At 47.1% G+C, this 27,410-nt stretch overlaps 1 protein-coding gene across 7 annotated transcripts in view; it reads right to left on the bottom strand.

Moving 5' to 3' along the window:
- The window catches only part of spidr (scaffold protein involved in DNA repair), a 417,755-nt gene that overhangs the window by 364,214 nt on the left and 26,131 nt on the right, over positions 1 to 27,410 (bottom strand). For 5 of the 7 annotated variants that reach the window (XM_038809295.1, XM_038809300.1, XM_038809296.1 and 2 more), the window contains one exon: positions 13,227 to 13,439. In XM_038809295.1, the coding sequence (XP_038665223.1) occupies positions 13,227 to 13,439 (213 nt within the window). Of the gene's footprint in view, positions 1 to 13,226; positions 13,440 to 23,017; positions 23,119 to 27,410 lie in introns of all 7 variants that reach the window. The other 2 variants (XM_038809302.1, XM_038809301.1) reach the window with 2 other exon arrangements.

Genomic DNA, 27,410 nt, shown 5'->3' with positions numbered 1-27,410 from the left:
TAGCTCCTCCTCCCACTTGCCCTTGAGCTCCTCCACCGTGTTTCCTCCGCCTCTGTAGTACCTGGAAGATATCCGACACTTTCCCCTCCCCACCCAGGTGCCGGAGACCACCCTGTCCTGTATCCTTAGTGGCGGCAGCGTCGGAAAGGCCAATACCTGTTTTTTCAGGAAGGCTCGTACTTGCAGATATTTAAAGGCGTTTCCTGGCGGCAGATTAAATTTGCCCTCTCGCACCTTCAAACTGGGAAAGCTTCCGTCTATGAACAGATCTCCCATCCTTCCTATGCCTGCCCTCTGCCAGCTCTGGAACCCACCATCCATCCTACCCGGGACAAACCCGTGGCTGTTACATATCGGGGTCCAGATCGACGCTCCCTCCACTGTACCTCCTTCACTGTCCCCAGATCCGCAGTGTCACCACCACCACCGGACTTGTGGATTAACGGGTCGGCGAGAACGGCAAAGGAGCTGTTATTAAAGCTCCCAGACTAGTACCTTTACATGATGCCGCCTCCAGCTGCTCCCACGTCATCCCCCAACCGCCCACTTACTAATCGTAGCTAAATTGGCCGCCCAGTAGTGGTTGCGAACGTTTGGCAGCGCCAAACCACCACCCCCTCCCCCCCCCCCCCCCGACTGCGCTCCAACAGCAATCTCTTTACTCGCGGGGTCTTTTTCGCCCACACAAAGCCCGTAATGATCCTACTTACCCGCTTAAAAAAGGCCTCAGGGATGAAGATGGGGAGGCACTGACAGACAAACAAAAATCTGGGGAGGACAGTCATTTTCACGGTCTGCACCCTCCCTGCCAGTGACAGCAGGGGCATGTCCCACCTTTTAAAGTCCCCTTCCATTTGCTCCACCAACCGGGTCAGGTTGAGCCTGTGCAGGGCATCGCATTTCCTGGCCACCTGTATACCCAGGTAACGAAAACTTTTCTCTACCATCCTGAGCGGCAGCTCTTTTAGTCCCTCCTCCTGCCCCTTGACCTGGATCACAAACAACTCTCTCTTTCCCATGTTCAGTTTCTAGCCTGAAAAATCCAAAATCCCTCAGGAACCGGAGAAACACCCCCATCCCCTCCACAGTGTCCGAAATGTACAGGAGCAAATCATCCACGTATAGTGAGACCCGATGTCTCCCCCCCCCCCCCCCCCCCCCCCCGGGCCAGCAGAACCAGTCCCCGTCAGTTCCTCGAGGCTCTCAGAGCCATAGCTAGCGGTTCTGTAACTCGGGAAAATAGTAACGGGGAGAGGGGACACCCCTGCCTCGTTCCCCGGTGAAGCTCGAAGTACTCCGACCTCAGCCAGTTTGTACATACACTTGCTACAGGCGCCTGGTACAGCAATTTCACCCAGCCAATAAAGCCCTCACCAAACCCGAACCTCCCCAGCGTTTCCCACAGGTACTCCCACTCCACCGGTCAAAGGCTTTCTCTGTGTCCATCGCTGTTAACCACCTCCGCCTCCCCTCCCTCTGAGGGCATCATAATAATATTCAAAAGTCTTCGGACATTGGTATTGAGTTGTCTGCCTTTAACAAACCCAGTCTGGTCTTCCTCTATCACCCCTGGAACGCAATCCTCAATTCTTGTGGCCAGAATCTTAGCAAGCAATTTGGCATCCACGTATAAAAGCGAAATCGGCCTGTATGACCTGCAATGTTCCAGGTCCTTCCCTCGTTTAAGAATGAGTGAGATAAAGGCCTGTGACATTGTTGGGGGGAGGGTTCCTTTCCCTCTAGCCTCATTGAAGGTCCTCATCAGGAGTGGGCTCAATATATCCAAAAATTTCTTATAGAATTCTACCAGGTAACTGTCCGACCTCAGGCCTTTACCCGATTGCATGCCCTCTATACCCTTGACAATCTCCTCCAATTCAATCGGGAGCCCCAGCCCCTCGACCAGGTCCTCTTCCACCTTTGGAAACCTTAACTGATCCAAAAATTGCCTCATCCTTTCTGCTCCCTTCAGGGGCTCCAACTCGTATAGTTTACTATAGAACTCCTTAAAGACTCCGTTCACCCCCTTGGATCCAAGACCATGTTACCCTTCATATTTAACTCCCGTATCCTTAATTCCACCCTATACCTAGCCACCTCCCAATGACCTCCCTCTCCCTCCCCCCTCCACTCCTCAGCTCAAGGAAGGCGGCTCCCTGCTGACCTTACCCTCCCCCACCCAAACAAAGCCTTCTCCAAAAGCAAACAAATGGTAAACACAAATAGTCCCATCAAACAGGAGGGGGGGGGGGGGGATTGGAACGCCCATCCCCATATAAACTTTCCACCCGCTACAACTCCTTACAATTTTAACATTAACCAGCACCCCCCCCCCCCCCCCCCCCCCCCAGAAAAAGGTGAAAATCCCCCAATCCCTACACCCACTTCAAACATGCTGCTGACCATTATAAAGTGCCAGCACCCCAGTTCCCAAGCATTGTCCGTTTAATTCTCCCCTAGTTTATGCTCTTCCATGAAGTCTTCGGCTGCTTCTCGGGTCACGAAATAATACTCCCGGCCTCCGAACGTCACCTATAATTTTGCAGGGTAGAGTACCCAAGACCTTATCCGCGCCGGTACAGCACCGTCTTGGCCTTGTTGAAACCTATCCGCCGCTTTGCCAACTCGACTCCGATGCCCTAATAAATTCGAGGTTTTCCCCTCCCAGTCGGAGATACGCTTCTCCCTGGCCCATCGCAGAATTTTCTCTTTCTCCATAAATTTGTGGAGTTTCACGATCACCGCACGCGGCAGCTCCCCAGTTCTAGGCTTCTGCCTCAGGGACCTATGCGCTCTGTCTACTTCAGGCGCCTTATCTAGCACCACTTCTGCACCAGCCTCACCAGCATCTTCGAGACGTACCTCGTGGCACTCACACCTTCCACTCCTTCAGGCAGGCCCACAATTCGCAGGTTCTGCCTTCTCGAGGCATTCTCCTGCTCCTCCACCTTTGCCCTCAACATTTTACACAGGTCCCCTATGTGGTGATCCACTGTGTAATTGTGTGTGTGCCTGTATTAGGGGATGTACAGTAGTACCTATACTACAGGTTCGCCGGTAGCCCCTGCCGGCTAGCTCCGCCCACAAGGTGCCGTATAAATATGCATGACTTCTCCTGAGCAGCCATTCTACCAGCTGCAGTCGGAGGATAAACATCTCACTGTAATAAAGCCTCTATTGTACCCATTTGAGTCTTTAGTACGATTGATAGCGCATCACCCTAGGAGCCCCACCTCCATCTCCAGAGCCACTAGTTGAGCGCTATGGTCCAATATCACTCCTTCGATCTGCCGAATCATGACCCCTGCATCTCCAAACACTTCTCCACCCGTTCCAGCTCTCTTCAGGGCGGCACAGCTTCTTCGATGGCCTTTACGCGATCCTCGCGCATTTCTTTCCTCTGTTGATGGAATTCTGCCTTGATAAAAGCCATCAGCCCGTCCATCTGGGGCCTTCCAGCTTGCATCAGCCCTTCCCCCTCCTGCATGTTTAAAGTGGCTGTTGCTGTTGCTGCAGCACAAGCCTGTTCCAACTTTTCAGCCAAATCTCTCACTGTTTTCTGCCGGGTCTGGTAACCAGCAGACATACCACCCCCGGGGTAAACCATCCCTCCAACATTCCCTGACGCCTCTTCATCAAGATTCCATACAGTATTGGGTAGAAAGAGCTTTTTTTTGTGCCTTTAAGCAGCAGCTGCCTTTATGTGACCACTCACTCCATGGTCACAACCGGAAGTGCCCCAGACACCCATAACATTACCTGGACCTAGTTCCCTCCCTGGTGCACACACCCACTCTCTGGTCATGGAGTTTTTCCCAGTGCTGGGGCTCAGCCCCTGGGTGGTCTGATGTTGACTGCTGCGTATGGTCTTGCTTCCTGCAATGTTCAGGCACAGTGTCCAGGCATCGCAATAACTCCCACATGATACATTATTATTACATGGCATGCCTACCCACGGGAATTCATTTGGGATCTGTGAAGTGCTCACGTAACTTGAGATTGCCATTTCCCTATTAGCAATAGCTTTCAGCCACACAGGCCTCCGCAGTCAGTGGGAGTTATGGGGGTCGGTGAGTTGGGGTCGGCCCTGTAGTAGTACACACAATCCACTGGGTGGCAGGGCAGGCCTGCAGGTGCAGAGACCCACCCTCCCCCCACATCGCACCCCCAACCAACCTCCGCCCCACACCCCACTTGCCAGGGGGACGGTTAGAATCATGGAATCTACATTTGGCCCTTTGAGTCTGCACCGGCCATTGAAAGGGCACCTTGGCTAAGCCCAAACCTCCACCCTATCCCCGTAACCCCACATAACCTTTGGACACTGAGGGGCAATTTAGCATGGCCAATCCACTTAACCCGCACATTGGACTGTGGGAGGAAACCGCAGCACCTGGAGGAAACACGCAGACACAGGAAGAAAGTGAAAACTCCACAGATAGTCACCCGAGGCTGGAATTGAATCCGGGTCCCTGGAGCTATGAGGCAGCACTGCTAATCACTGTGCCACCCACACTGGTTAGATCACAGGAGGCCGTCAGATAGAGGGTCGTTTCTGATAATTGTATGGAGATTGGCACTAAGTGGCGATTATTGGTCTCTTGCCACGCAACGGCGAGATCCTGATTTCATCAATGGGAGAAAACCAATCGGTGCCCAATACAGTTCTCGATTTTGGTCTCTCCCGCAACCTAAAGGCAGCATCGCATTCTCGCTCAGGTGTGGCTGGAAAATCGTGCCCCTTGCTTCTAAATTGTGACCTGGGTCAGGATTGGAATTCACCTGTAGCTTTTAGGACTTGGCTGGTGAAGAGAATATTGTTATGGGAGCGGCGTTTTCAGAACCCCAAAATGTATCATGGAGTTCAACCAACCTCCCCCTTTAATGTATTGTTGCTTTTGAAGCACACGGCTTGTTCTCCAGGTGTGGTATTACAATTATGGACACGTGGGTTTTTAAACACAAAACAATGTTTATTCCATGAACTCAACTTAACCTTTTAAATAAACATTAGATCACTTAACACCCCTTACTTCAAAGATAACCCCGAAAATAATACAACACTAAATAATCCTTCAGTTGTTCCTTTAAACATCCAAGAGACTTAACACCTTTAAACAGAAACACATCAGGTTAGACATTACTATTTGGTGTTTAAATCACCCAAATGATTCAGATATAGTCTTTCATGGCAGAGATCACAACAGATCCAGCCCACTGCAAAACACAGACACACCAAAGCTGTTTTCCTCAAAACTGAAACCAAAAACAGAAGTGAGCTCAGCTCAGCTCCCTCCACCCTCTGACATAACTTCAGTAATATGAGCTGCTCCATTTCTTAAAGGTACATTGCTTAAACATCCATTTTTTTAAAGATACTCTCAAATGACAACATGAAATGACCACTCGCGTTGCTTTACACTTTTCAGTCAGTCTGCACAATCCAGACAGCTGAGTTGTATAGTTATCATAGCAAAAGAAAGAAAATGAAATGAGTTTGGGGAAGATACCATAACAGTGATTTACACAATGGCAGTCATTTTTGAATTTTTCTTTCCAAAACCCTTTCTTGTTTCCCCTCAGTAGCTTTCACAGGAAGTCCTGCAGTCATTTATTTAAGCAGAAACCACCCGACTTTTTTGGCACCTCGCCACTTATGGCAGTGATGACACTTCAGGCAAGGAGATCTTAAATCTGACAATAGGCCACATAGGTACATCTCCCAGGAATAAAAGCAGAACAGTGTCAGTTATAGATTGGTACACATTATATCAAGCTATTATAAAGCAGATACAATTTTTAAATATCAATGTGTTTTTTTTTTTTAAATGGCTGAAGTCTGCATTTTCATTCGAGAATTTTTGAAAAAGGAACCTTTACCAAAATAATGACATATATACATTACATACATCTTTGTCTGGGTCACCAACATGTTCCCTATCGTTGGGGAGCACAGTAGCACAGTGGTTAGCACTGTGGCTTAACTGCACCAGGGTCCCACGTTCGATTCCCTGCTGGGTCACTGTCTGTGCGGAGTCTGCACGTTCTCCCCGTGTCTGCATGGGTTTCCTCCCACAGTCCAAAGACGTGCAGGTTAGGTAGATTCGACATGCTAAAATTGCCCTTCGTGTCCAAAAAAAAGGTTAGATGGGGTTATTGGGATAGGGTGGAATTGAGGGCTTAAAGTGGGGGTCGGTGCAGACTCAATGGGCTGAATCACCTCCTTCCTGTACTGTATGTTCTATGTAAATCCAAATTAGAACCATCCAATCACGACAGGAGGATGTGTTTTAAGATAGCCTTCAATGCGTCCTAACATATTCTTATAGTCAGAATTCCACCGTGCACAAATGATCATCAGGTTTTTAAAAATAAAATCTATATGAGAAATCTTAATTCTGTTCTTTCTATTAAAAATGTCCCCTTCACACCATGCACCAATCCTCACTCCCCATCCATCCAGTCAACCTACCAGCTTACTCCTTAGTTTCTGCTACTAGCATTCTGTAAGGTGTAATTAAGCACATGGAAATATGTCAAGAATGATTTCCTCAGTAAGGGAAATACCTTATCGCTAAGGGATAATTTAACATGTTCACAAAGCCATGTTCACCAGCAAGATATATCAAACATTGCAGGGTTTCCGACCATTAAGTTCCTGGCCAACAGCATAGTCTGCTAAAATAACACCTCAGTTTGCCATCTCTCTTTACTGATGATTAAATTCCAATTTGACTTTTATTTTAATGCCTAATTTTTTTTACATACCCAAATGACTTCTATGTAAATCTTCTAAATCAATCATTTGCATGAATGAAGTCAAAAAGTTAGTGTCAGGAAACACAAAAACAACCCAACAAGCACTTCCTGCATTGCAATTTATCCTCTTATAATAATGCCTTTCAATGCTTGATCACTATAAATGCAGATTGGAATTCGTCATTCAGATGATCCAACTCGACTACTTACAAATTACAAGAAATGTTTATAATGGGATGTCTAGTTTGGATATCCATTTCGCCTCCTGAGAAATCAAGTGGAGAAATAAGGTTGATGTGATGTGTCCATGATCTAGCACTCATGACCACAACCATTCTTTGGGTCATCCCTCTTCCACTCACGGAGCAGGTGGCCACATCAGCCATGTCTTGTGTGTATTCGGTTGCAGGCTGTCCACTGTATTCAAAAGAACTCAAATCAATGATGAGATGCTGGTTCTTTGTGCTGCACATCCCACAATTCCATCCATCTACATAGTGATTAATACCAGCTGCAGCTGCCTTTGCTACCTTTGTAACGACAGGAGACACAATCAATGGTAATAGTCACAGTGCATGTGACATCTCTGCCTGTTGCCTGCATCAAAGAACAATGAAACTGCAATTACTCAAGTAGAATCATAGAATTTCCAGGGCAGAAGGAGGCCATTCGGCCCATCGAGTCTGCACCAGCTCTTGGAAAGAGCACCCGACTTTAGTTCATGCCTCCACCCGATCCCATAACCCATCCTAACCTTTTTGAACACTAAGGGCAATTTATCATGGCTGATATTAAGGCACGGGGAGAAAGCGGAGACTCCGCACAGACAGTGACTCAAGCCAGAAATCGAAGCTGGGACCCTGGAGCTGTGAAGCAACTGTGCTAACCAATGTGCTACCGTGCTACAGTAGAGAAAACAATAGTACCCGTGGTTCAACGAAAGGGCAAGAAGGCTATTTGACTCAGTGACTCGTTTGGTTTAAGTGTTTCTTTAGTGAGCTGATAAATCCTGGAAATGTCCGTAAGCAGATCTTTCTTTAGTTTACCTAATTTATACATTCAACCAACAAAATAACTCAGGTGAAATCTTCATACGTTTTATATTTGTCTAAAAAGCACAAATTTCACGCTAATTGATGATTGGAGCAGTGCCAACCAGTGAAGCGACGAGAGGAGCGCAATTAGGATGCGTAAGTGGGTGGCGAGCATTCAGCGAACAATGGGCATACAACAATGGCATCAGTGGCACCACACACGCGCCTTAGGAAGGAGTAGGTGCCGACTTCCTGTTTCAGGCACACAGTGATGACAACAGCGGCACCGATTTCCTGTTCCAGCGTGTGGCAAGAAATACAGTGCACCAGCCGCATAATTATTAGCTGCTCCTCCTTAGAATGGCTGCAAGATTTAACGAGTTTTCTTAGTGGGTTTTTCAAATCTTTGTCAATAGGGATGTCTGTTTTTCTCATGGCCTTTTCAATTCAGTAAGCACAATGGTATTGCAGTGAATGGCAAGCAGGTCGATATGAGATCGTTACAGGAGTGCACTTAAGTATCCTCGATATCATCCTCATGCATGTCCGCAATCAGTAAGGCAGCTGCAGGGTAATGAGTCAGAGCAGTGTACAGCAGTAGAGCAGACTAGGGCCACATTTGCATGTAAAGTACTCAGGCTGGGTGATGCACTATCAATTACGACGAGATGAGAGTAGAATGTAATCGAGGCTTTATTACAGAGATGTGTGGCCTCCCACAGCAGCTAACGAAATGGCTGCTGTATGGAGAGCACACATATTTATACACCGCCTACTGGGCAGAGCCAGCAGGCAGGGATCTACCCCCTTAGCTGAAGTACAGGAGCCTTACCGTAAAACTCATATATACAGTATGATACATCAGTGGTGACTACCGCATTCACCCCCTGTTAAAAATGAGTCCAGCAGGGGTGGTGGAGAACTATATACATACAAATTGCTTTTAAAATCACAGAGAATGTTACAAATTTAGGCGGTCCGGTGCCTTGATCTGTCGTCAAGAGCGCCGCAGTGCGGGTGGCAACTCTGGCGTCGGCTTGGTCTTCGGTGACTCTGGGAGCGTGTTGAAACCCTCTTCATCCCCGGGTGGGAGCAAGGGGAGGATGGATTGTCCTGGAGCTGGGGCTGCGGTGAGGTGCGCCGGGGGAAGGGAGGGTGGCACCGGAGCGGGGGGGGGGACCAGCTGGTGCCAGGTCCCTGAGGGAGACTGTGTCTTGGCGGCCGTCGGGGTATGCTGCGTAAGGGTACTGCAGGTTGGCGTGGAGTAGCTGTACCCTCTCAACCAACAGGTCCGCCTTGTGGAGTCGCATGTGTTTACGAAGGAGAACGGGTCCTAGAGCTGCCAGCCACATTGGGAGCGAAACCCCTGAGGTGGACGTCCTGGGGAAGGCAAAGAGACGTTCATGGGGGGTTTCGTTCGTCGCGGTGCACAGGAGCGACCGAATGGAGTGAAGTGCGTTGGGGAGGACCGCCTGCCAGCGGGAGGCTGGGAGATTTCTCAACCGTAGGGCCAGCTGGACGACCCTCCAGACCGTCCCGTTCTCCTTCTCCACCTGCCCGTTGCCCCAGGGATTGTAGCTGGTCGTCCTGTTCGAGGCAATGCCCCTGTTGAGCAGGTACTGGCGCAGCTCATCGCTCATAAATGAGGATCCTCGGTCGCTGTGGACGTAGGCGGGGAAACCGAACAGAGCGAAGATGGTGTTGAGGGCTTTGATGACGGTGGCAGACGTCATAACAGGGCGTGGGACGGCGAAGGGGAAATCGGGAATACCCGTCGACCACATTAAGAAAGTACGTGTTGTGCTCGGTGGAGGGGAGGGGCCCTTTGAAGTCCACGCTGAGGCGTTCAAAGGGGCGGGAGGCCTTGATCAGGCGCGCACGGTCTGGCCGGTAGAAGTGCGGTTTACACTCCGCGCAGACCTACAGTCTCTGGTGATAGCCCTGACTTCCTCGAGGGAGTAGGGCAGATTGCGGGCCTTAATGAAATGGTAAAAACGGGTGACTCCTGGGTGACACAGATCGTCGTGCAGGGTCCAGAGTCGGTCCACTTGTGCGCTGGCACACGTACCTCAGGATAGGGCATCGGGGGGCTCGTTGAGCTTACTGGGGCGAGACAAAATCTCGTCATTGTAGGTGGAGAGCTCGATCCTCCACCTCAAGATTTTATCGTTTTTGATCTTGCCTTGCTGTGTGTTGTTGAACATGAAGGCAACCGACCATTGGTCAGTGAGGAGAGTGAATCTCCTGCCGGCCAGGTAATGCCTCCAATGTCGCACAGCTTCAATGATCGCTTGGGCCTCCTTTTCGACGGAGGAGTGCCGAATTTCGGAGGCATGGAGGGTATGGGAAAACAATGCCACGGGCCTGCCTGCCTGGTTAAGGGTGGCAGCCAGAGCGAGTCTGATGCATCGCTCTCGACTTGGAAGGGGAGCATCTCGTCGACCGTGTGCATCGCGGCCTTGGCGATGTCGGCCTTGATACGGTCATAGGATGATGAGCCTCGGCCGTCAGTAGGAAAACGGTGGATTGAATCAGTGGGCGGGCCTTGTCCGCATAGTTTGGGACCCACTGGGCGTAATACGAAAAGAACCCTAGGCATCCTTTGAGGGCCTTGGGCAGTGGGGGAGGGGGGAGTTCCACGAGGGGGCGTATGCGATCGGGGTCGGGCCCTAGAACTCCGTTCTGAACCACATAGCCGAGGATGGCTAATTGATTCGTGCTGAACACACACTTGCCCTTGTTGTAAGTGAGGTTGAGGAGAGTGGCGGTGTGGAGAAATTTTGAAAGAATAGCGTCATGGTCCTGCTGGTCGTGGCCGCAGGTGGTGGCGTTGTCCAGGTACGGGAAGGTGGCCCGCAGTCCGTACTGGTCAACCATTTGGTCCATCTCCCGTTGGTGACGCCGAAGGGAACCAGAACGAAATGGTAAAGGCGGCCGTCTGCTTCGAACGCAGTGTATGGGCAGTCCCCCTTACGGATGGGGTACTGGTGGTAGGCAGATTTCAGGTCCACTGTCTGGGAGAAGACCCGGTATTGTGCAATCTGATTGACCATATCAGATATGCGTGGGAGGGGGTACGCGTTGAGCTGCGTGTACCGGTTGATGGTCTGACTGTAGTCAACGACCATCCTGTTTTTCTCCCCAGTTTTGACCACTACCACTTGGGCTCTCCAGGGGCTGTTGCTGGCCTCGATAATATCTTCCCGCAGCAGTCGCTGGACCTCAGACCTGATGAAGGTCCTGTCCTGGGCGCTGTACTGTCTGCTCCTGGTGGCGACGGGTTTGCAATCCGGGGTTAGGTTTGCAAATCGGGAAGGCGGGTCGACCTTAAATGTCGCGAGGCCGCAAATGGTAAGGGGTGGTAAGGGCCCGCCAAATTTCAGGGTTAGGATCTGGAGGTTGCACTGGAAGTCTAGGTCGAGTAACAAGGCAGGGCAGAGGTTGGGGAGGACATAGAGGCGGAAGCCGCTGAACTCTACGCCCTGGATGGTGAGGGTGGTGATGTAGTACCCCTGGATCGCCACGGAGTGGGATCAGGAGGCCAGGGAGATTCTCTGGTTAGCGGGGTGTACCGCGAGGGAGCAGCGCCTTACCATATCGGGGTGGATGAAGCTCTCAGTGCTCCCGGAGTCCAGAAGGCAGGATATCTCGTGCCCGTCGACCTTTACCTTTGTCGAAGCGAGGTTGTGCGGTCGAGACTGGTCAATCGTGACCGAGGCGAGACACGGCCGGTCGTCGGCGGTTGCAGGCGATGAGCAGCCTGATGAGGTGCCCGACGGGTAGGGGTCCTGAGGCGGGTAAGATGGAGGTGCCCACGGGCTGCACGTGTCCTGGGGCAGGCAAGATGGCAGCGCCCTTGGGCCGCACATGTCCTGGGGCAGGCAAGATGGCGGTGCTCACGGGCCGCACGTGTTGTGAGTAGAGAAAGATGGCGGCGCCCACAGGCAGCACGTGGTCCAAGGAGGGGAAGATGACGGCGTCCATTGGCCGAACGTGGGGGGTGCCGGGACAATTGCGCGATTGAGCGGGCCTCGCACACTGCAGGAAAATGTCCCTTCTTGCCACAGGCCTTGCAGAGCGCGCTCCGCGCCGGGCAGCGCTGCCGGGGGTGTTTTGACTGTCCGCAGAAGTAGTATTTGGGTCCCGTGGGGTTGGTTGCCTGCCGCGCGGCGCAGTCGTGGGGTTGGCCGTGGGCGGTCGCTGATGGGGTTCATGATTGGGTGGCCGTCGGCAGGGTCCACGATACACAGGGGGGGTGGGCCGCGCCGTTGGGGGCATAGGCCTGTACGTTGCGTGACCCCTTCTAAGAGGCACTGGCGGATGTAGTCAGACCCTATGCCCGTAGCAGGTTCGAATATTCAGTGGCCGAAACGGCCTGGCAGTCACAGTCTCTCACTAGGGCGAGCAGGGCATGCCAGAAATCTTCCACCGACTCACCGGGAAGTTGGTGGCGCATGGATAGGAGATGCCTGGCGTAGATTTTGTTGGTCCGCTGAGCGTAATTCTCCTTCAGTAGCGCCATGGCTTCTGCGTAGGTCAGCGCGTCCCGGATGAGGGGAAAAACGTTGGAGCTCAGCCGCGTGTTCAGAATCTGGAACTTCTGTGCTTCTGGGATTGGGTCTGGCGCAGACCCGATGTATGCTTCAAAACAGGCTAGCCAATGTTTGAAGTCTTTTTTGGTGTTGTCTGCTTGAGGATGCAGCTGCAGGCGATCCGGCTTGATGTTGAGGCGCATCTCTGAAAAATCTCTGTGTGATAAATTGATGCACTTTCAATTGCGACGAGACAAGAGTAGAATGTAATCAAGGCTTTATTACAGAGATGTGTGGCCTCCTACAGCAGCTGACAAAATGGGTGCTGTATGGAGAGCACACATATTTATACTCAGCCTACTGGGCGGAGCCAGCAGGCAGGGATCTATCCCTGTAGCTGTAGTACAGGGGCCTTACCGTAAAACCCATATATACAGTATAATACATCAGTGGTGACTGCCACACTGGGCTTCCCTCTAGATGTTCCAGTGAGTTTCTGTACCAGGTTCATCTTAGTTTATACTTTTGGTTGGTGCTGATGAGATGAGGCTGATGTAATAGGTGATCTATTTAATACCGGATCACCTATTTTGGCTCTTATTCTGTACAAAGTGCAGACTTTCATTGCACGAGTGAATCCTTTACATTGTCATAATTTAGACTGCTTTACAACCACTGCCAACAAAGTTTGTTTAAGAATTCAATCTACTGTAGAAAACGAGTATATGTTGAACATTATTTTAGATTTAATTTCTTCCCATTAAAACTTGCCAAGTTTTATCTCAAACCTTGAACTGCATAAAATCTGAGGATCCTTGGCTACTCAGTCAACATGTTAACTACCAGATACTATGATCTATGATGCCAGGTACTTCCAGACACTTGACAGAATATTACTTGCCTTCACTGGACTGACTGTCTGTTAATGAGTTGAGCAGACAAATGTATCGATGGTAAGAGTTCACTGTACTTTGGCCTTTCAGGACAGGTCTTCTTTCCTTTAAAACTCTCAAGTTATCCATAAGTACCTTTCCATCTGACAAATCACTATCACTGGAGCTCCACGTGATTTCTGCAGTTTCCTCAGAGCTCCGAGTGGCAGTATTTGCTGCGCCTATCCAAACAAAGAAATTAATAATCACATTTCATAAGCAGATTATACTCAATGCACAGTAAAAAAAAAGCACATGAAAGTTTAACACAAAGATTTAATTTTTATCGATTACAAATAAAATTATATTTAAACTCAAACGTCAGATGCCAGCAAAGCAATTAAAGAATTATCTTGCACATCGAGAGCACCTTCCCCATCTTGTTTCATATTCCAACATTGCTCAGAACCAATAAACTGTTGTAATGTATAGTGATGCAGTGGCTGATTTGCACACAGCCGCATTCCACAAATAGAATGATAAATAACCAGCGAATCTGTTTTTATAGTTCTAAAATTACAAAAGTGATGCAGGAGGAGTAAAGTCTGTGGGACACTGGTGTCAGTATCAAAACAATTTGCTCCAGAAAATGAACTTGAACCTAATTGAACTGGTGCCATTAATAAACACAAGATTGGCAAGTTAGATAGCCTTAGCTTAAGTGCATCCTGTGAGAAGATAGGGAGTCTAGCGAAGGAAGAAAACAGTTTAAACAAAAACAAACTTTTTATTTAGTACCTTTAACATAATAAATCATTCCAAGTTGCTTCACAGGTTATCAAGCACAATTTGACACCAAGCCACATGAGGAGATATTAGGACAGATGACCAAAACCTAGATCAAAGAGGCAGATTTTAAGGAGAGCCTCAAAGGAGGAAGCACAGTAAGAAGTCTTACAACACCAGGTTAAAGTCCAACATGTTTGTTTCAAACACTAGCTTTCGGAGCACTACTCCTTCCTCAGGTGAATCCAACGCCGGCATCTCCACATCAAAGGAGGAAGGAGCGTTAGATAGGTTTCGGGAGAGAATTCAGCAGCTTAGTGTCTTGGCAGCTGAAGATGCCACAACCAATGGTGGTGTGATTAAAATCAGAGATTGTCAAGAGGCCCAAATTAAAGTACTGCAGATATCTCAGAAGGCTATGTGTCTGGAAAAGATGACAACAGTCTGAAGCAGCAGCGGGGGGAGAGGAGCAGCAGTGGAGCAAGAGGATTAGTGCAAGCAAGGAGGAGGGGACCAGCAGCGGGGCGAGAGAGGTAGACTGCAAGGCACGAGAGCGTGGGAAAATGACATCACGCTTTAAAAGTGACATCCTTAACAGGCAGGCAGATGATCGGTGGTTGATGAGTATTTGCTAGTCCCTGTTCTACAGCAAAGCCCGTCTCCAGTCATCTTGGATTTCCCTGCCACTAGGCCAGGACCTCACTTCGCTGGGATCTTGTGGTGGTTGATAAGCCATAAGCACCTCACGTTAAAAGAATTCCCACAAAGGCATCTTTGCACCCCACCCCCATCCCATCCAAATGGATTTTGAGGCCTGGAATGTCAGGACCCATATGGACATCGCCAACAGCAACAGACCTGAACATCGTACCGCCATCATAGCCCAGGAACTCCAGCACCACAACACTGACATCACCGCCCTGAGCCAGACACGACAGGCAGGAAAAGGCCCGCTTAAAGAACAGGTGGCAGATACACATTCTTCTTGAAAGGCAAACCAGAAGAAGAATGTCGTCACTACAGAGTCGGCTTCACCACAAAAAACAAATTGGTTGGGCATCTCAACGAACCCTCCTGTGGGGTAAGTGAACACAAGACCCATATGGCTCACCCTGTCCCGGTAGCAGCACATCACCGCCATCAGTGTCTACGCCCCAACCCGAGATGCAACGGCCGAGACAAAAGAGGTGTTCTACTCCAGCCTTGACCAATCGCTGTTCTTCTTCCCAAAGGACAAGCTGCTTCTCCTCGTCGACTTCAATGCTAGAGTCTAACCTGTCGATAGCCAACGAGCCAGAGCCACAGAATGTCCAAAGCACCTGGTCCGCCTTAGCACCTGCGAGAAGACGCTAGGGCTCTCAACCAGGAAATACCAAAACTGGTTTGACGAGATCCAGGATTTCCTTCACCGCAAACGCATGGCGTCCCTGAACTAACAGCTTCACAAAATCTCAAGTGAGAGGAAACTAGCCTATAGGCAACTGAAAGCCGAGTGGCAACAAAGAACCTACGATCTAAAGAACAGATGGTGGGTGGAAAGAGCGCAGGTGACTCAGCAACTCGCCGACAAGCACGGTGAGTGCGGTTTCTTCAGCATAATTAAAACCATCTATGGTCCAAATACCCAGGAATCCACCCCACTGGCAGCCAAAAACGGAGAGGTGCACATCACAGACAGAAAGACAGTCAACACCCGCTGGAGAGAGCACTTCAAGGACCTCCTCAACCAAGACACAGCCTTCGGCGCATGTGCCCACAGCACTAACCCCCAACACGCTAGCTGCCACCATTTCAGTACAACCCTTGGCGTAAAGGCGAAAAGCCAACTGATAGCTGAAGAACAACAAGGTCTCTGCACAGATGGAATCCCCTCAGAAATATTAAAATGCAGTGGAGAGGCACTCTTGACAAAAATCAATAAACTCTTCACCCCCTTGTCTATAAGGAAGACAGCATATCAGATGACGCCTTAATTATGACCATCTTCAAGAACGGAGACAGGTCCGACTGCGGAATTCCAGAAGGATTTCCTGACTCTTTACCACGGGAAAGGTCATTGCGAGAATCCTCCACAACCACCTCCTCCTTGAAGCTGAAGAGCTCCTCCCGGAGTCTCATGTGGCTTCTGCCCATCAAGAGGGCAGCACGGTAGTATAGTGGTTAGCACAGTTGCTTCACAGCTCTAGGGTCCCAGGTTCGATTCCCGGCTTGGGTCACTGTCTGTGCGGAGTCTGCACGTTCTCCCCGTGTTTGCGTAGGTATCCTCTGGCCCTTCTTGTTTCCTCCCACAGTCCAAAGATGTGCAGGTTAGGTGGCCTGGCCATGCTAAATTGCCTTTAGTGTCCTAAAAAAGGTTAGATGGGGTTAGGGGGATAGGGTGGAGTTATGGGCTTAGGAAGGGTGCTCTTTCCAAGGGCCGTTGCAGACTCGATGGGCTGAATACCCTCCTTCTGCACCGTAAATTCTATGATTCTATGAAGACGCACAATGGGCACGATCATCCGTGTGACAAATCCAGGAAAAGTGCAGGGATCAGCATCAAACTCTGTACATGGTCTTCTTTGATCTCGCCAAGGCCTTCGACTGCCACCGTGAGGGATTGTGGAACATTCTCCTTAAATTCTCAGAAATTCTTCACCATTCTCCATCTCTCCATAATGACATGCAAGCCCTGATTCTCACCAACAGAACTACCACAGAACCACCACAAACAGGGCTATATAATTGCACCAATGCTCTTCTCCATCTTCCTCGCTGAAACATTCCAACCCATCACCCTGAAACTCACCAATGAAGTGGAGCTAACCTGCTGGTCAAGCGGGAAACTGTTCAACCTCCGACGCCTCCAGGCTAGAACTAAGACTACCCTAACTTCTGTAATCGAGCTGCAATATGCAGACTCGCTCGTGTGAACGCACACTCAGAGGCCGAGCTACAAACCATCGTTGAAGCATTCACCGAGGCATATGAGAGAATGGGCCTCAGGTTAAACATCCGGAGAACAAAGGTTCCCTACCAGCCCATTCCTGCTACATAAAATTGCCAGCCGGCCATGAAGATCCACGGTGAGTCCCATGGACAATGTGGATCATTTCCCATATCTCAGGAGCCTCGTCCCGGCGTAAGTAGACATCGGCGATGAAATCCAGTATCGACTCCAATGGGCCAGAGCAGTTTTCAGATGCCTGAGGAATAGCATGTTTGAAGATCAAGACCTCAAAACCAGCACCAAGCTCATGGTCTACAGAGCAGCCATGGTCCCCACCCTCCTCTATGTATCAGAAACATGGACAATGTACAACAGACATCTCAAATCCCTCGAGAGATATCACCAGCGTTGCCTCCGCAAAATCCTGCAAATCCACTGGCAGGATAGGCGTACTCTCCCAGGCCAATATCCCCAGTATTGAGGCAATGGTCATGGATATTGATATCTGTCTTAAATATACTCAGAGACTTGGCCTCCACAGCCTTCTGCGGCAATGAGTTCCACAGATTCACCACCCTCTGGCTGAAGAAATTCCCCCTCATTTCTGTTTTAAAGGAGCGTTCCTTCAGTCTGAGGCTGTTCCCTCAGGTTCTAGTTTCTACTAGTGGAAAAATCCTCTCCATGTTCACTCTATCTAGGCCGCTCAGTATTCTGTAAGTTTCAATGAGATTCCCCCCCTCATCGTTCTAAACTTCATTGAGTCCTCAACTGCTCCTCATATGAAAAGTCCTTTCTTCCATTCTTGTCAACCTCCTCTGGACCAAAATGTTTTATCATTGCTGAATTCAATTATTTTCCAAATCATTCATTTTTAAAAATATTTATTCTTTCATGGGATGGACCAAGGGCTGGCCTTGTTGCCATCCCTAATTGCTCTGAAAGTGAGTTGCTAGCTCGGTCATTTAAAAGGGCATTTAAGTGTCAGCAACATTGATGGCTGCAGAGTCACATTCAGGCCAGTCAAGGACAGCAGACTTCCTTCTCTAGAGGAAGTATGGTGAGTCAGATGGGATTTTATGGCAATTGATGATAATTTCTACCAGTGTCCCCAGTTCACTATCCTGAGTCTCTTGAATACTAGCCCAGTGACATTACCACTATGCTGCCATTTCCTATAGGGATCCAAGCAATCATTGTAATATTGTAATATTTTCTGACACACATATATATAATTTGCTTTCATTTGAAAGAAAGTGAATCCCCTTATATAAGTGGCTAACATGCAAACTTAAAAATGACACTAGCACGGTGGCACAGTCGTAAGCTCTGCTGCCTCACAGTGTCAGGGACCCCCGCTCTCAATTCCGGCCTTGGGTAACTGTCTATGTGGAGTTCTCCCCATGCCTGCGTGGGATTCCTCCGCATGCTCCGGTTTCCTCCCACAGTCCAAAGATGTGCGGGTTAGGTGATTGGTCATGCTAAATTGCCCCTTAGTGTCCAAGGATGTGCAGGTTAGGTTACAGGGATAGGGCGGGTGGAAATGGGAGTGGACATGGGTAGAGTGCTCTTTTGAAGGGCCAATGCAGACTCGATGGTTCGAATGGCCTCCTTATGCACTGTAGGGATTCTACGATTCTATAAAGTTTGACAAATTTATAAGAATTCGCTAAGGCTGTAATGAGCAAATTAGATAAAGGGGAACCAGTAGATGTACTGTATTTGTGTTTTCAGAAGGCATTCGCTATGTTGCCACATAAAAGATCACTGTGCAAGCATTTGCATTGTTGGAGGTATTAGCATGGGCATTAACAGGTATTAACAGAAAATGGAATTAAAAGCATCAATTTCAGGCTAACTACTGGGTGCCACAGGAATCAGTGTAGAGATTTCAACTATTTACAATCTATACTAATAACTTACATGAAAGGATCAAGTGTATTGTGTTATATTCTTATAATTTCTAAATCATGCAGGAATATTACATGTTCATGTGTATGCATATGAATCCATAATGTCAGATCACTCACTACTACATGAATGTTTATTCCGTCAACAATGCATCAGTCAGCAGTGTGATCTTAGAAATACATTTGATGAATCTTCAGCACCTGAATCTAGAAGTGTGATTATTTTGAACTTCTGGGAACCACAAGGCATAACATGGTAACAGCAGGTAGCTGTTAGCATCATGCACGAAAGCGCAGCACAATAATAAGTCAAAGGAAAGTGTCTGTTATGAAAAAAAAAGCATATTATCCTGAAATATTCTTTTCAGTTTTGAAATAAAGGTTACATTAAACTTCAATTTATGGTTATTAGAATTTGTCTGTCCATTGACCTCAATGGCTAGAAAATCAGAGATGCCACATATCAGGCAAGCAACTCATCAAGTGAATTCCATGGTGAGGGTGAAATGTCATCATCTCGGTCTATATTGTTCAGTGTACCATATCAAAAATAAAAAAATTTCTATCCGACAAGTATGAACATTTGTGCAGTAAGGTGGAAGATCGTGCGCTAAATCATAGCTGCTATAGAAAACAAAAGGCAACTACCCAAGAAGTGGCATAATCAAGCACAGCCAGGTCGCTTTCAGTCAGACACTGTATATTTGGTTGATGATCTTGTTGATATACATCTAGCACACTTATTAAGAAATGAACGACAGAAAAAATTGCCAACTGATAAAAATTATGATGCTTTAATTTACACAGCCATTGTGGTAGCATTTCTTTTCTGCATCAAATTTGCCTTGAAGATATGCAGCTAAATAATTGTACAAGATTGAATTTTACATCGAGTTCTGAAATGACTTGGACAACATTGCATGCCACAAACAATCCCACAAAACACTACCTCCTCCATTGTAAATATTCTTCCACTTCTTTTTTTATTCTGTATGTATGGTAACACAGCTTTGTTCTTAATAAATAGCTGTATGGACAGAGTAGATAAGAAGAACAAAGAACAGTACAGCACATCAACAGGCCATTCGGCCCTCCAAGTCTGTGCTAACCATGCTCCCCGCCTAACCTAAAACCTTTCACACTTCTGGGACCCATATCCCTCTATCCCATCCTATTCATGCATTTGTCAAGACGCCCCTTAAACTTCACTATCATATCTGCTTACTACCTCCTCTGGCAGAGTTCCAGGCACCCACTACCCTCTGTGTAAAAAAACATCCCTTGCACATCTTCTCTAAACTTTACCCCTCACACCCTAAACCTATGCCCCCTAGTAATTGACTCTTCCATCCTGGAAAAAAGTTTCTGACTATCCACTCTGTCCATGCCCCTCATAATTTTGTAGACTTCTATCAGTCGCCTCCCAACCTCCGTCGTTCCAGAGAGAACAAACTAGCTTATCCAATCTCTCCTCATAGCTAATTCCCTTCATACCAAGCAACATCTTGGTAAACCTCTTCTGTACCCTCTCCAAGCCTCCACATCCTTCTGGTCGTGTTGCAACCAGAATTGAACACTATATTCCAGGCGTGGCCCAACTAAGGTTCTATACAGCTGCAGCATGTCTTGCCAATTTTTCTACTCAAGGCCCCGGCCGATGAAGGTAAGCATGCCGTAAGCCTTCTTGACTACCTTCTCAACCTGCATTGCCACTCAGTGACTGGTGGACCTGTACACCCCTTTGCCTGTCAATACTCTTAAGGATTATGCCATTTACTGTATATTTCCCACCTGTATTAGCTCTTCCAAAATGCATTACCTCACATTTGTCTGGATTAAACTCCATCTGCCATCTCTCCGCGCCCAAGTGGCCAAATGTGGGCAATTGAGACTAGCTTAGTGGTAACAATGGGCGGCATGGACAAGTTGGGCCGAAGGGTCTGTTCACATTCTGTAAACCTCTATGTAAACCTTTAAGAGCTAGTTTAGCTCAGTGGTTTGTGATGCAGAACAAGGCCAGCAGCTCGGACGGTACCAGTTTACCAGCTTAGGGCAGCACGGTAGCATTGTGGATAGCACAATTGCTTCACAGCTCCAGGGTCCCAGGTTCAATTCCGGCTTGGGTCACTGTTTGTGCGGAGTCTGAACATCCTCCCCGTGTGTGCGTGGGTTTCCTCCGGGTGCTCCGGTTTCCTCCCACAGTCCAAAGATGTGCAAGTTAGGTGGATTGGACATGATAAATTGCCCTTAGTGTCCAAAATTGCCCTTAGTGTTGGGTGGGGTTACTGGGTTATGGGGATAGGGTGGAGGTGTTAACCTTGGGTAGGGTGCTCTTTCCAGGAGCCGATGAAGACTCGATGGGCCGAATGGCCTCCTTCTGCACTGTAAATTCTATGAACAGGTGCCAGAATGTGGCGACTAGGAGCTTTTCACAGTAACTTCATACTTGTGACAATAAAAGGTTTTTTTTTAAATCCTCCTCTGTCAGTCCTCATTGCTATATGCAATTCCACTAACCTTTGTATCGTCCGCAAACTTACTAATCAGTTACATTTTCCTCAGAATCATTTATATATACTACACACAGCAACGGTCCCAGCATTGATCCCTGTGGAACACCAATGAGAAATTATTCTCATTCATGAAAGGATCAACAATGAGAGGCACAGATTTAAAATAATTGACAAAAGAAAGAAAAGCAACACGAAAAAAAACGTTTTCATGCAGCACATGGTTAAGATCTGGAATGTACTGCCTAAAAATATGGTGGAGGCAGGTTCAAGAGAAACATTCAGAATGGAATTAGACTGTTACCTGAAAAGGAAGAATCTACAGGGTTACTGGGAGAAGGTGGGAGAATGCCACTCAGTACTCTGCTCATTCAAAGAGCCAATGCAGACATGATTGACTGAATTGCGTCCTTCTGGACTGTCACAATTCTGTGAATTTGTGAATAAAACCCATGTATCATTAACAAAATAAATGTTGCATTAGATTAACAAAAGTCAATCCAAATTAGTGCCAGAGAATGCAAAAAACTGGGTGAATTGTGCAAAAATACAATGGCCACTGCTACAGCAATGAACACACAGCTACAGCTATAGAATAGAATAGAATAGAATAGAACAGTACAGCACAGAACAGGCCCTTCGGCCCTCGATGTTGAACCGAGCCATGATCACCCTACTCAAACCCACATATCCACCCTATACCCGTAACCCAATAACCCCCCCCCCAACCTTACTTTTTAGGACACTACGGGCAATTTAGCATGGCCAATCCACCTAACCCGCACATCTTTGGACTGTGGGAGGAAAACGGAGCACCCAGAGGAAACCCACGCACACACGGGGAGGACGTGCAGACTCCGCACAGACAGTGACCCAGCCGGGAATCGAACCTGGGACCCTGGAGCTGTGAAGCATTTATGCTAACCACCATGCTACCGTGCTGCCCCAAAGCTCTGGAAGAATTGGGGCTGATGCCATAGAGGCACATGAGAAGTTTAAACAAAAGTGAAGATTGACATTTAGTATCCTTCTAAAGGACACTAGTGAAAAGGAAACGGTCAGCTGAGTCCTGTTGTTTTATGGAGTGGGCAGCAAATTATCAATGTCAACTGGCTTGGTAACAAGCCTAATTGGTCTTTGATTATTCAAAAGTGGCAAGTGGGCTGCAGATTCTGCCCCCCACCCACCCAGCTCTGGGATAAATGGGAAGGTAGTAGGGTTGACAGATGCCCTATTTTGTATGCGCCTCCTCTGAAAATACACCCAGAGGAGGTGCATAAAATGTAGCCCCATACAGACTCTTGATCTAGGTTGTAGGGAACAAACAGTACAGTGGAACTGAGGCGAAGATCAGGTCACCGATGATCTAACTGAATTGCGGTGCTGAATTGGGACCATATAGCCTGTTCCTCGTCTGATTTCTTCTATTCTTAATGAGTGCAGTATTCAAACAACAAAGTTTACAAGTTCAAAATTCTGAAAACAGGAACATCCTAATTTTTAGCTCACAGTAAGAAGGCAAAATAAAGAAAGCAAAGAAAAATAGATTTCATATATTGCATCCTTTAGGATGCCAGAAAGCACTTTACAACCAATGAAGTGCTTTTGAAATGCAGTAAGTCACTGTTGTAATATTGGAAAATTATTAAAGCAACTAATCTGCCAATAGAAATTTAAAAATTACTAACTGACTGAGGATTTATCATTTTACGTGGGTACTCATCTCCACTCTTCTGGCAATGTTGCATAGTAGATTTACTGTTGCGCTGGATCCTGGACACCTACAGGACTAGAAATGCTCAAAGGTTAAAATATAAATTAAGTACTTATATATGGAGAAATGCAACCTGTACACAGAGCAGATAATAGTCACGATGAATAATAGCTTGTCACAAGTAGGCTTCAATGAAGTTACTGCAAAAAGTCCTTAGTCGCCACATTCCGGCGCCTGTTCGGGGAGGCCGGTACGGGAATTGAACCTGTGCTGCTAGCCTTGTTCTGCATTACAAGCCAGCTGTTTAGAATAATTGGCAAAATTCTGGAAATATGAAAAATATACATCTCAGATATTACCAATTAAACATTTTAATCCAGCCTTTGAAGATCCAGCATTTTAGGCCTCTCAACTCAAGTTGGAGCCACAGGAAGCATTCAGTATTTAACCTTGATGCTGAAATAGCAGGATTTTCTATAAAAATTGAACTCTGGAATAGTCAACAGAGTGGCTCTGATATAAAAGAACAGGCCTCTAAAATGGTGGAAAAATACATTAAAATTATTATGATTAATATTGTTTTGGATGAGAAGCATCTCCAGCTTTATAAGTAATGCTGCGTTTTCCCCGATTTAATCCCTTTGTCCCATAATGCATGTGTGCAAATAAATAGTCGTCTGCTCCAGCATGTTATCCAATGCCTCTCTTAAAACAACCACTAGGAGGTGTCTCAGGTCAGGCAAAATAATTGACATTCTTTTCTCTCTTCTGGACTGTGTCCAAAAGCTTGTTCTTTCCCCACAATAACATGGCCAAGATCAGGAATGCATGGGTAGGAATGAACAACCTGCCACTCTGTTAAGTCGGGTTCTTAATTTATGCTCTCATTGCATACTGCAGTTGTTTGGATTTTAAAATTCTTCCCCAATTCTCCGAGTCATTTATCACATTCACACTATCTATAATGCTGGTAAAACACTGCCCACTCGTCCATAAAAAATAATACATGTCCAGTTATTTGCTAAATCAAAGTCAGCAGCATCCTCCATGTAGATTATGTCATGTTGCAATCATTGGACAAGTGCTGTCGTATTGCAACTTCCTGACTACTATTGAAATAAAAAAGGACTGTGGAAAGATGAAGGCTACAATCTCAAGCTTATGTGGTGGGTTCGAAATATAGCATCTGAATTCCTGGCATTATATTAATGCTACAGGAATAGAAATTACAGTAATTACAATAGTTTATTTGACCTGTTGTTCTTATTAAAACTGTCAGAATTTTCATTCAGCTTGTCAACCAGCAGACTATTGTTCTAACTGATCAGTGCATTTTCTACATATTTTCTTAAACTTATGCTTTTACTGTCATTTCCCATTTCCCCCTTCTGCCTACCCCAATTTGCTGCCTGTTTAATTTCACCAATCTCTTTTGAAGGACAGGGATTCACACAGCAATAAAAACTGGCAACTCTCATTTTTGATTTATCTAAGGTGCTACATAGCAGTGTCATCAAACAAAATGTGTCAACAAATTAGAATGGCAGATGTAAGGACAGTTGATTAAAAGCCAGACAAAGAATAGTTTTTAAGGAACATATTTTAAAAGGTTAGAGGTCTAGAGATGTCTATGGAGGGTCTCCACTCCTGCCCCAGATCATCTGCTGCTGAAACTCTCAGCTGTGCCTTTGTTACAGTTTTTAACCAATAAAGGTACTACATAACTCAAGCTGCTGTTGCATGGGTCACTGCCCATACAACAGTCCAGTTCTGTTTCTAGACAATCCTAACCCATGGATATTAATCATGAGTGATTCAGCAAAGGTAATGATGTTGAATGTCAGGGGGAGGTGATTAGATTCTCTTTTGTTCAATTATAGTTCTTGCCTAGCATTTAGCTGGCAAGTTAATGTAACATTAGCCCAAGCCTGAATGTTGTCCAGGTCTTGCTGCATATTGGTATAAGACCATAAGACATAGGAGCAGAATTAGGCCACTTGGCCCATCGAGTCTGCTCCGCCATTCAATCACAGCTGATATTTTCTCATCCCCATTCTCCTGCCTTCTCCCCATAACCCCTGATTCACTGCTTCAATATCTGAGGTGGCTTAAATGTTACCAAGAACTTGTGCAATCATCAGCAATCATCCCCACTTCTGACTTTATGATGGAGTGAAGGTCCCTGATGAAGCAACTGAAGATGGTTGGGTCTAGGACACTGTCCTGAGTAACTCCTTCAGCGATGTCCCAGGGCTGAAATTATTGACCTCAATAGTGACAACCATCTTCCTTTGTGCTAGGTATGGCTGCAACCAGTGGAGAATATCCCTCTGGTTCACATTGTCTTCCATTTTGCCAGGGCTCCTTGATGTCACACTCAGTCAAATCCTGTCTTGATGTCAAGGACAGTCAGTCTCATCTCACCTCTGAAATTCAGTTCTCTTATTCATATTTGGACCAAGGCTGTAATGAGGTCAGGAGCTGGGTGACCCTCACACAACTAAAACTGAGCACTAGTGAGCAAGTTATTGGTGAGTAAGAGTTGTTGTTAGAATCGTCAACATCCCCTTCCATCACATTCCTGATGATCGAGATTGATGGGGCAGTAATTGGCTAGGTTGGATTTTCCTGCTTTCTGTGGATAGGACATATCTTGTCAATTTTCCACATTGTCAAGTAGATGCCAGTGTTGGAGCTGCACTGGAACAGCTTGATTAGGGATGTGGCTAGTTCTGGAGCACAAGTCTTCAGTACTACTGCTGGAATGTTGTCAGGGCTCATAGCCTTTGCTGCATCCAGCTCCTTGAGCAATTTTTTATCATTTGGAATGAATTGAACTGATTAAAGACTGGCATCTGTGACACTGGGGAATTTAAGACAGGCATCGGTGATGTTGGGGGATCTCAGGAGGAGGTCAAAATGGATCATTTGTTCTGGCTGACTATGGTTGAAAATGCTTGAGCCTTGGCTTTTGCACTGACAAGTTGGACTCCAACAAATTGAAGGCAGGGATATTTATATGTTTGATTTTCCATCACCATGCATGACTGGAAGTGGCAAGGCTGTAGAACCTTGATCTGATAAATTGATTGTTGGATTGCTTACCTCTCGCATGCTGCTTGTGCTGTTTGGCATGGAGGTATTCCTGTGTTATAGCTTCACCAGGTTGACACCTTATTTTTGGCACACCTGGTACTGCTCCTCCTGCACTCTTCTTTGAACCAGGCTTGTTCCCTGGGGGGGATTTGCCAGGCCCTGAGATTACAGATCGTGGGTGAATGTAATTCTGTTGCTACTGATAGTACACAATGCCTCATGGTTGCCCAATTTAGAACTGTTTGATTTGTGCTGAATTTATCCCATTTAACACAGTGGTAGTGACACACATGATGAATGGTGTCCTCAGTGTGAAGATGGGGCTTCATCTCCACAAGGACTATGCATTGGTCACTCCTGCTAATACTGCCAAGGACAGATACATCTGTGGCAAGGAGACAGGTGAGGGTAAGATCGAGCAGTTTCTTTTCTCTTATTGATTCCCTCACCACCTGTGGCAGCCCAGTTTGTCAGATGTGTCCTTCACAACTTGGCCAGCTTCATCAGTACTGCTGCTACTGAGCCACTCTTGGTGCCGGGCACTGAAGTCCCCAACTTTTGTGCCCTTGCTACCGTTAGTGACTCTTCCAATTGCTGTTCAACATGGAGGAGTACTGATTCATCAGGTGAGGAAGGGTGATAGGTGGTAATCAACAGGAGATTTTTTTTTGTCCATGTTTGGCCTGGTACTTGAGACTTCCTGCAGTCAGGATTAATGTTCAGGGCAATGTTTGCCTGACTGTATAAACTGTGCCGTCCTATAGAAACACCCTCCTGAATGTATACCATTGTGCCACCTTTGCAGGATCTGTCCTGCTGGTGGTATGACATTGGCTGTAAGATACAAGTCGACAAATGTGATGTTATCCATTTTGGTAGGAATAACAGCAAACGGGATTATTATTTAAACGATAAAATATTAAAGCATGCCGCTGTGCAGAGAGACTTGGGTGTGCTAGTGCATGAGTCACAGAAGGTTGGTTTACAGGTGCAACAGGTGATTAAGACGACAAATGGAATTTTGTCCTTCATTGCTAGAGGGATGGAGTTTAAGACTAGGGAGGTTATGTTGCAATTGTATAAGGTGTTAGTGAGGCCACACCTGGAGTATTGTGTTCAGTTTTGGTCTCCTTACTTGAGAAAGGACGCACTGGCACTGGAGGGTGTGCAGAGGAGATTCACTAGGTTAATCCCAGAGCTGAAGGGGTTGGCTTATGAGGAGAGGTTGAGTAGACTGGGACTGTACTCGTTGGAATTTAGAAGGATGAGGG

The sequence above is a fragment of the Scyliorhinus canicula genome, chromosome 10 (genome assembly GCF_902713615.1).
Source record: "Scyliorhinus canicula chromosome 10, sScyCan1.1, whole genome shotgun sequence".
In the NCBI taxonomy this organism is placed as follows: Eukaryota; Metazoa; Chordata; class Chondrichthyes; order Carcharhiniformes; family Scyliorhinidae; genus Scyliorhinus; species Scyliorhinus canicula.
The sequence above is the reverse complement of the archived record's forward strand: the minus strand, read 5'-3'. Positions and strand labels throughout refer to the sequence as shown.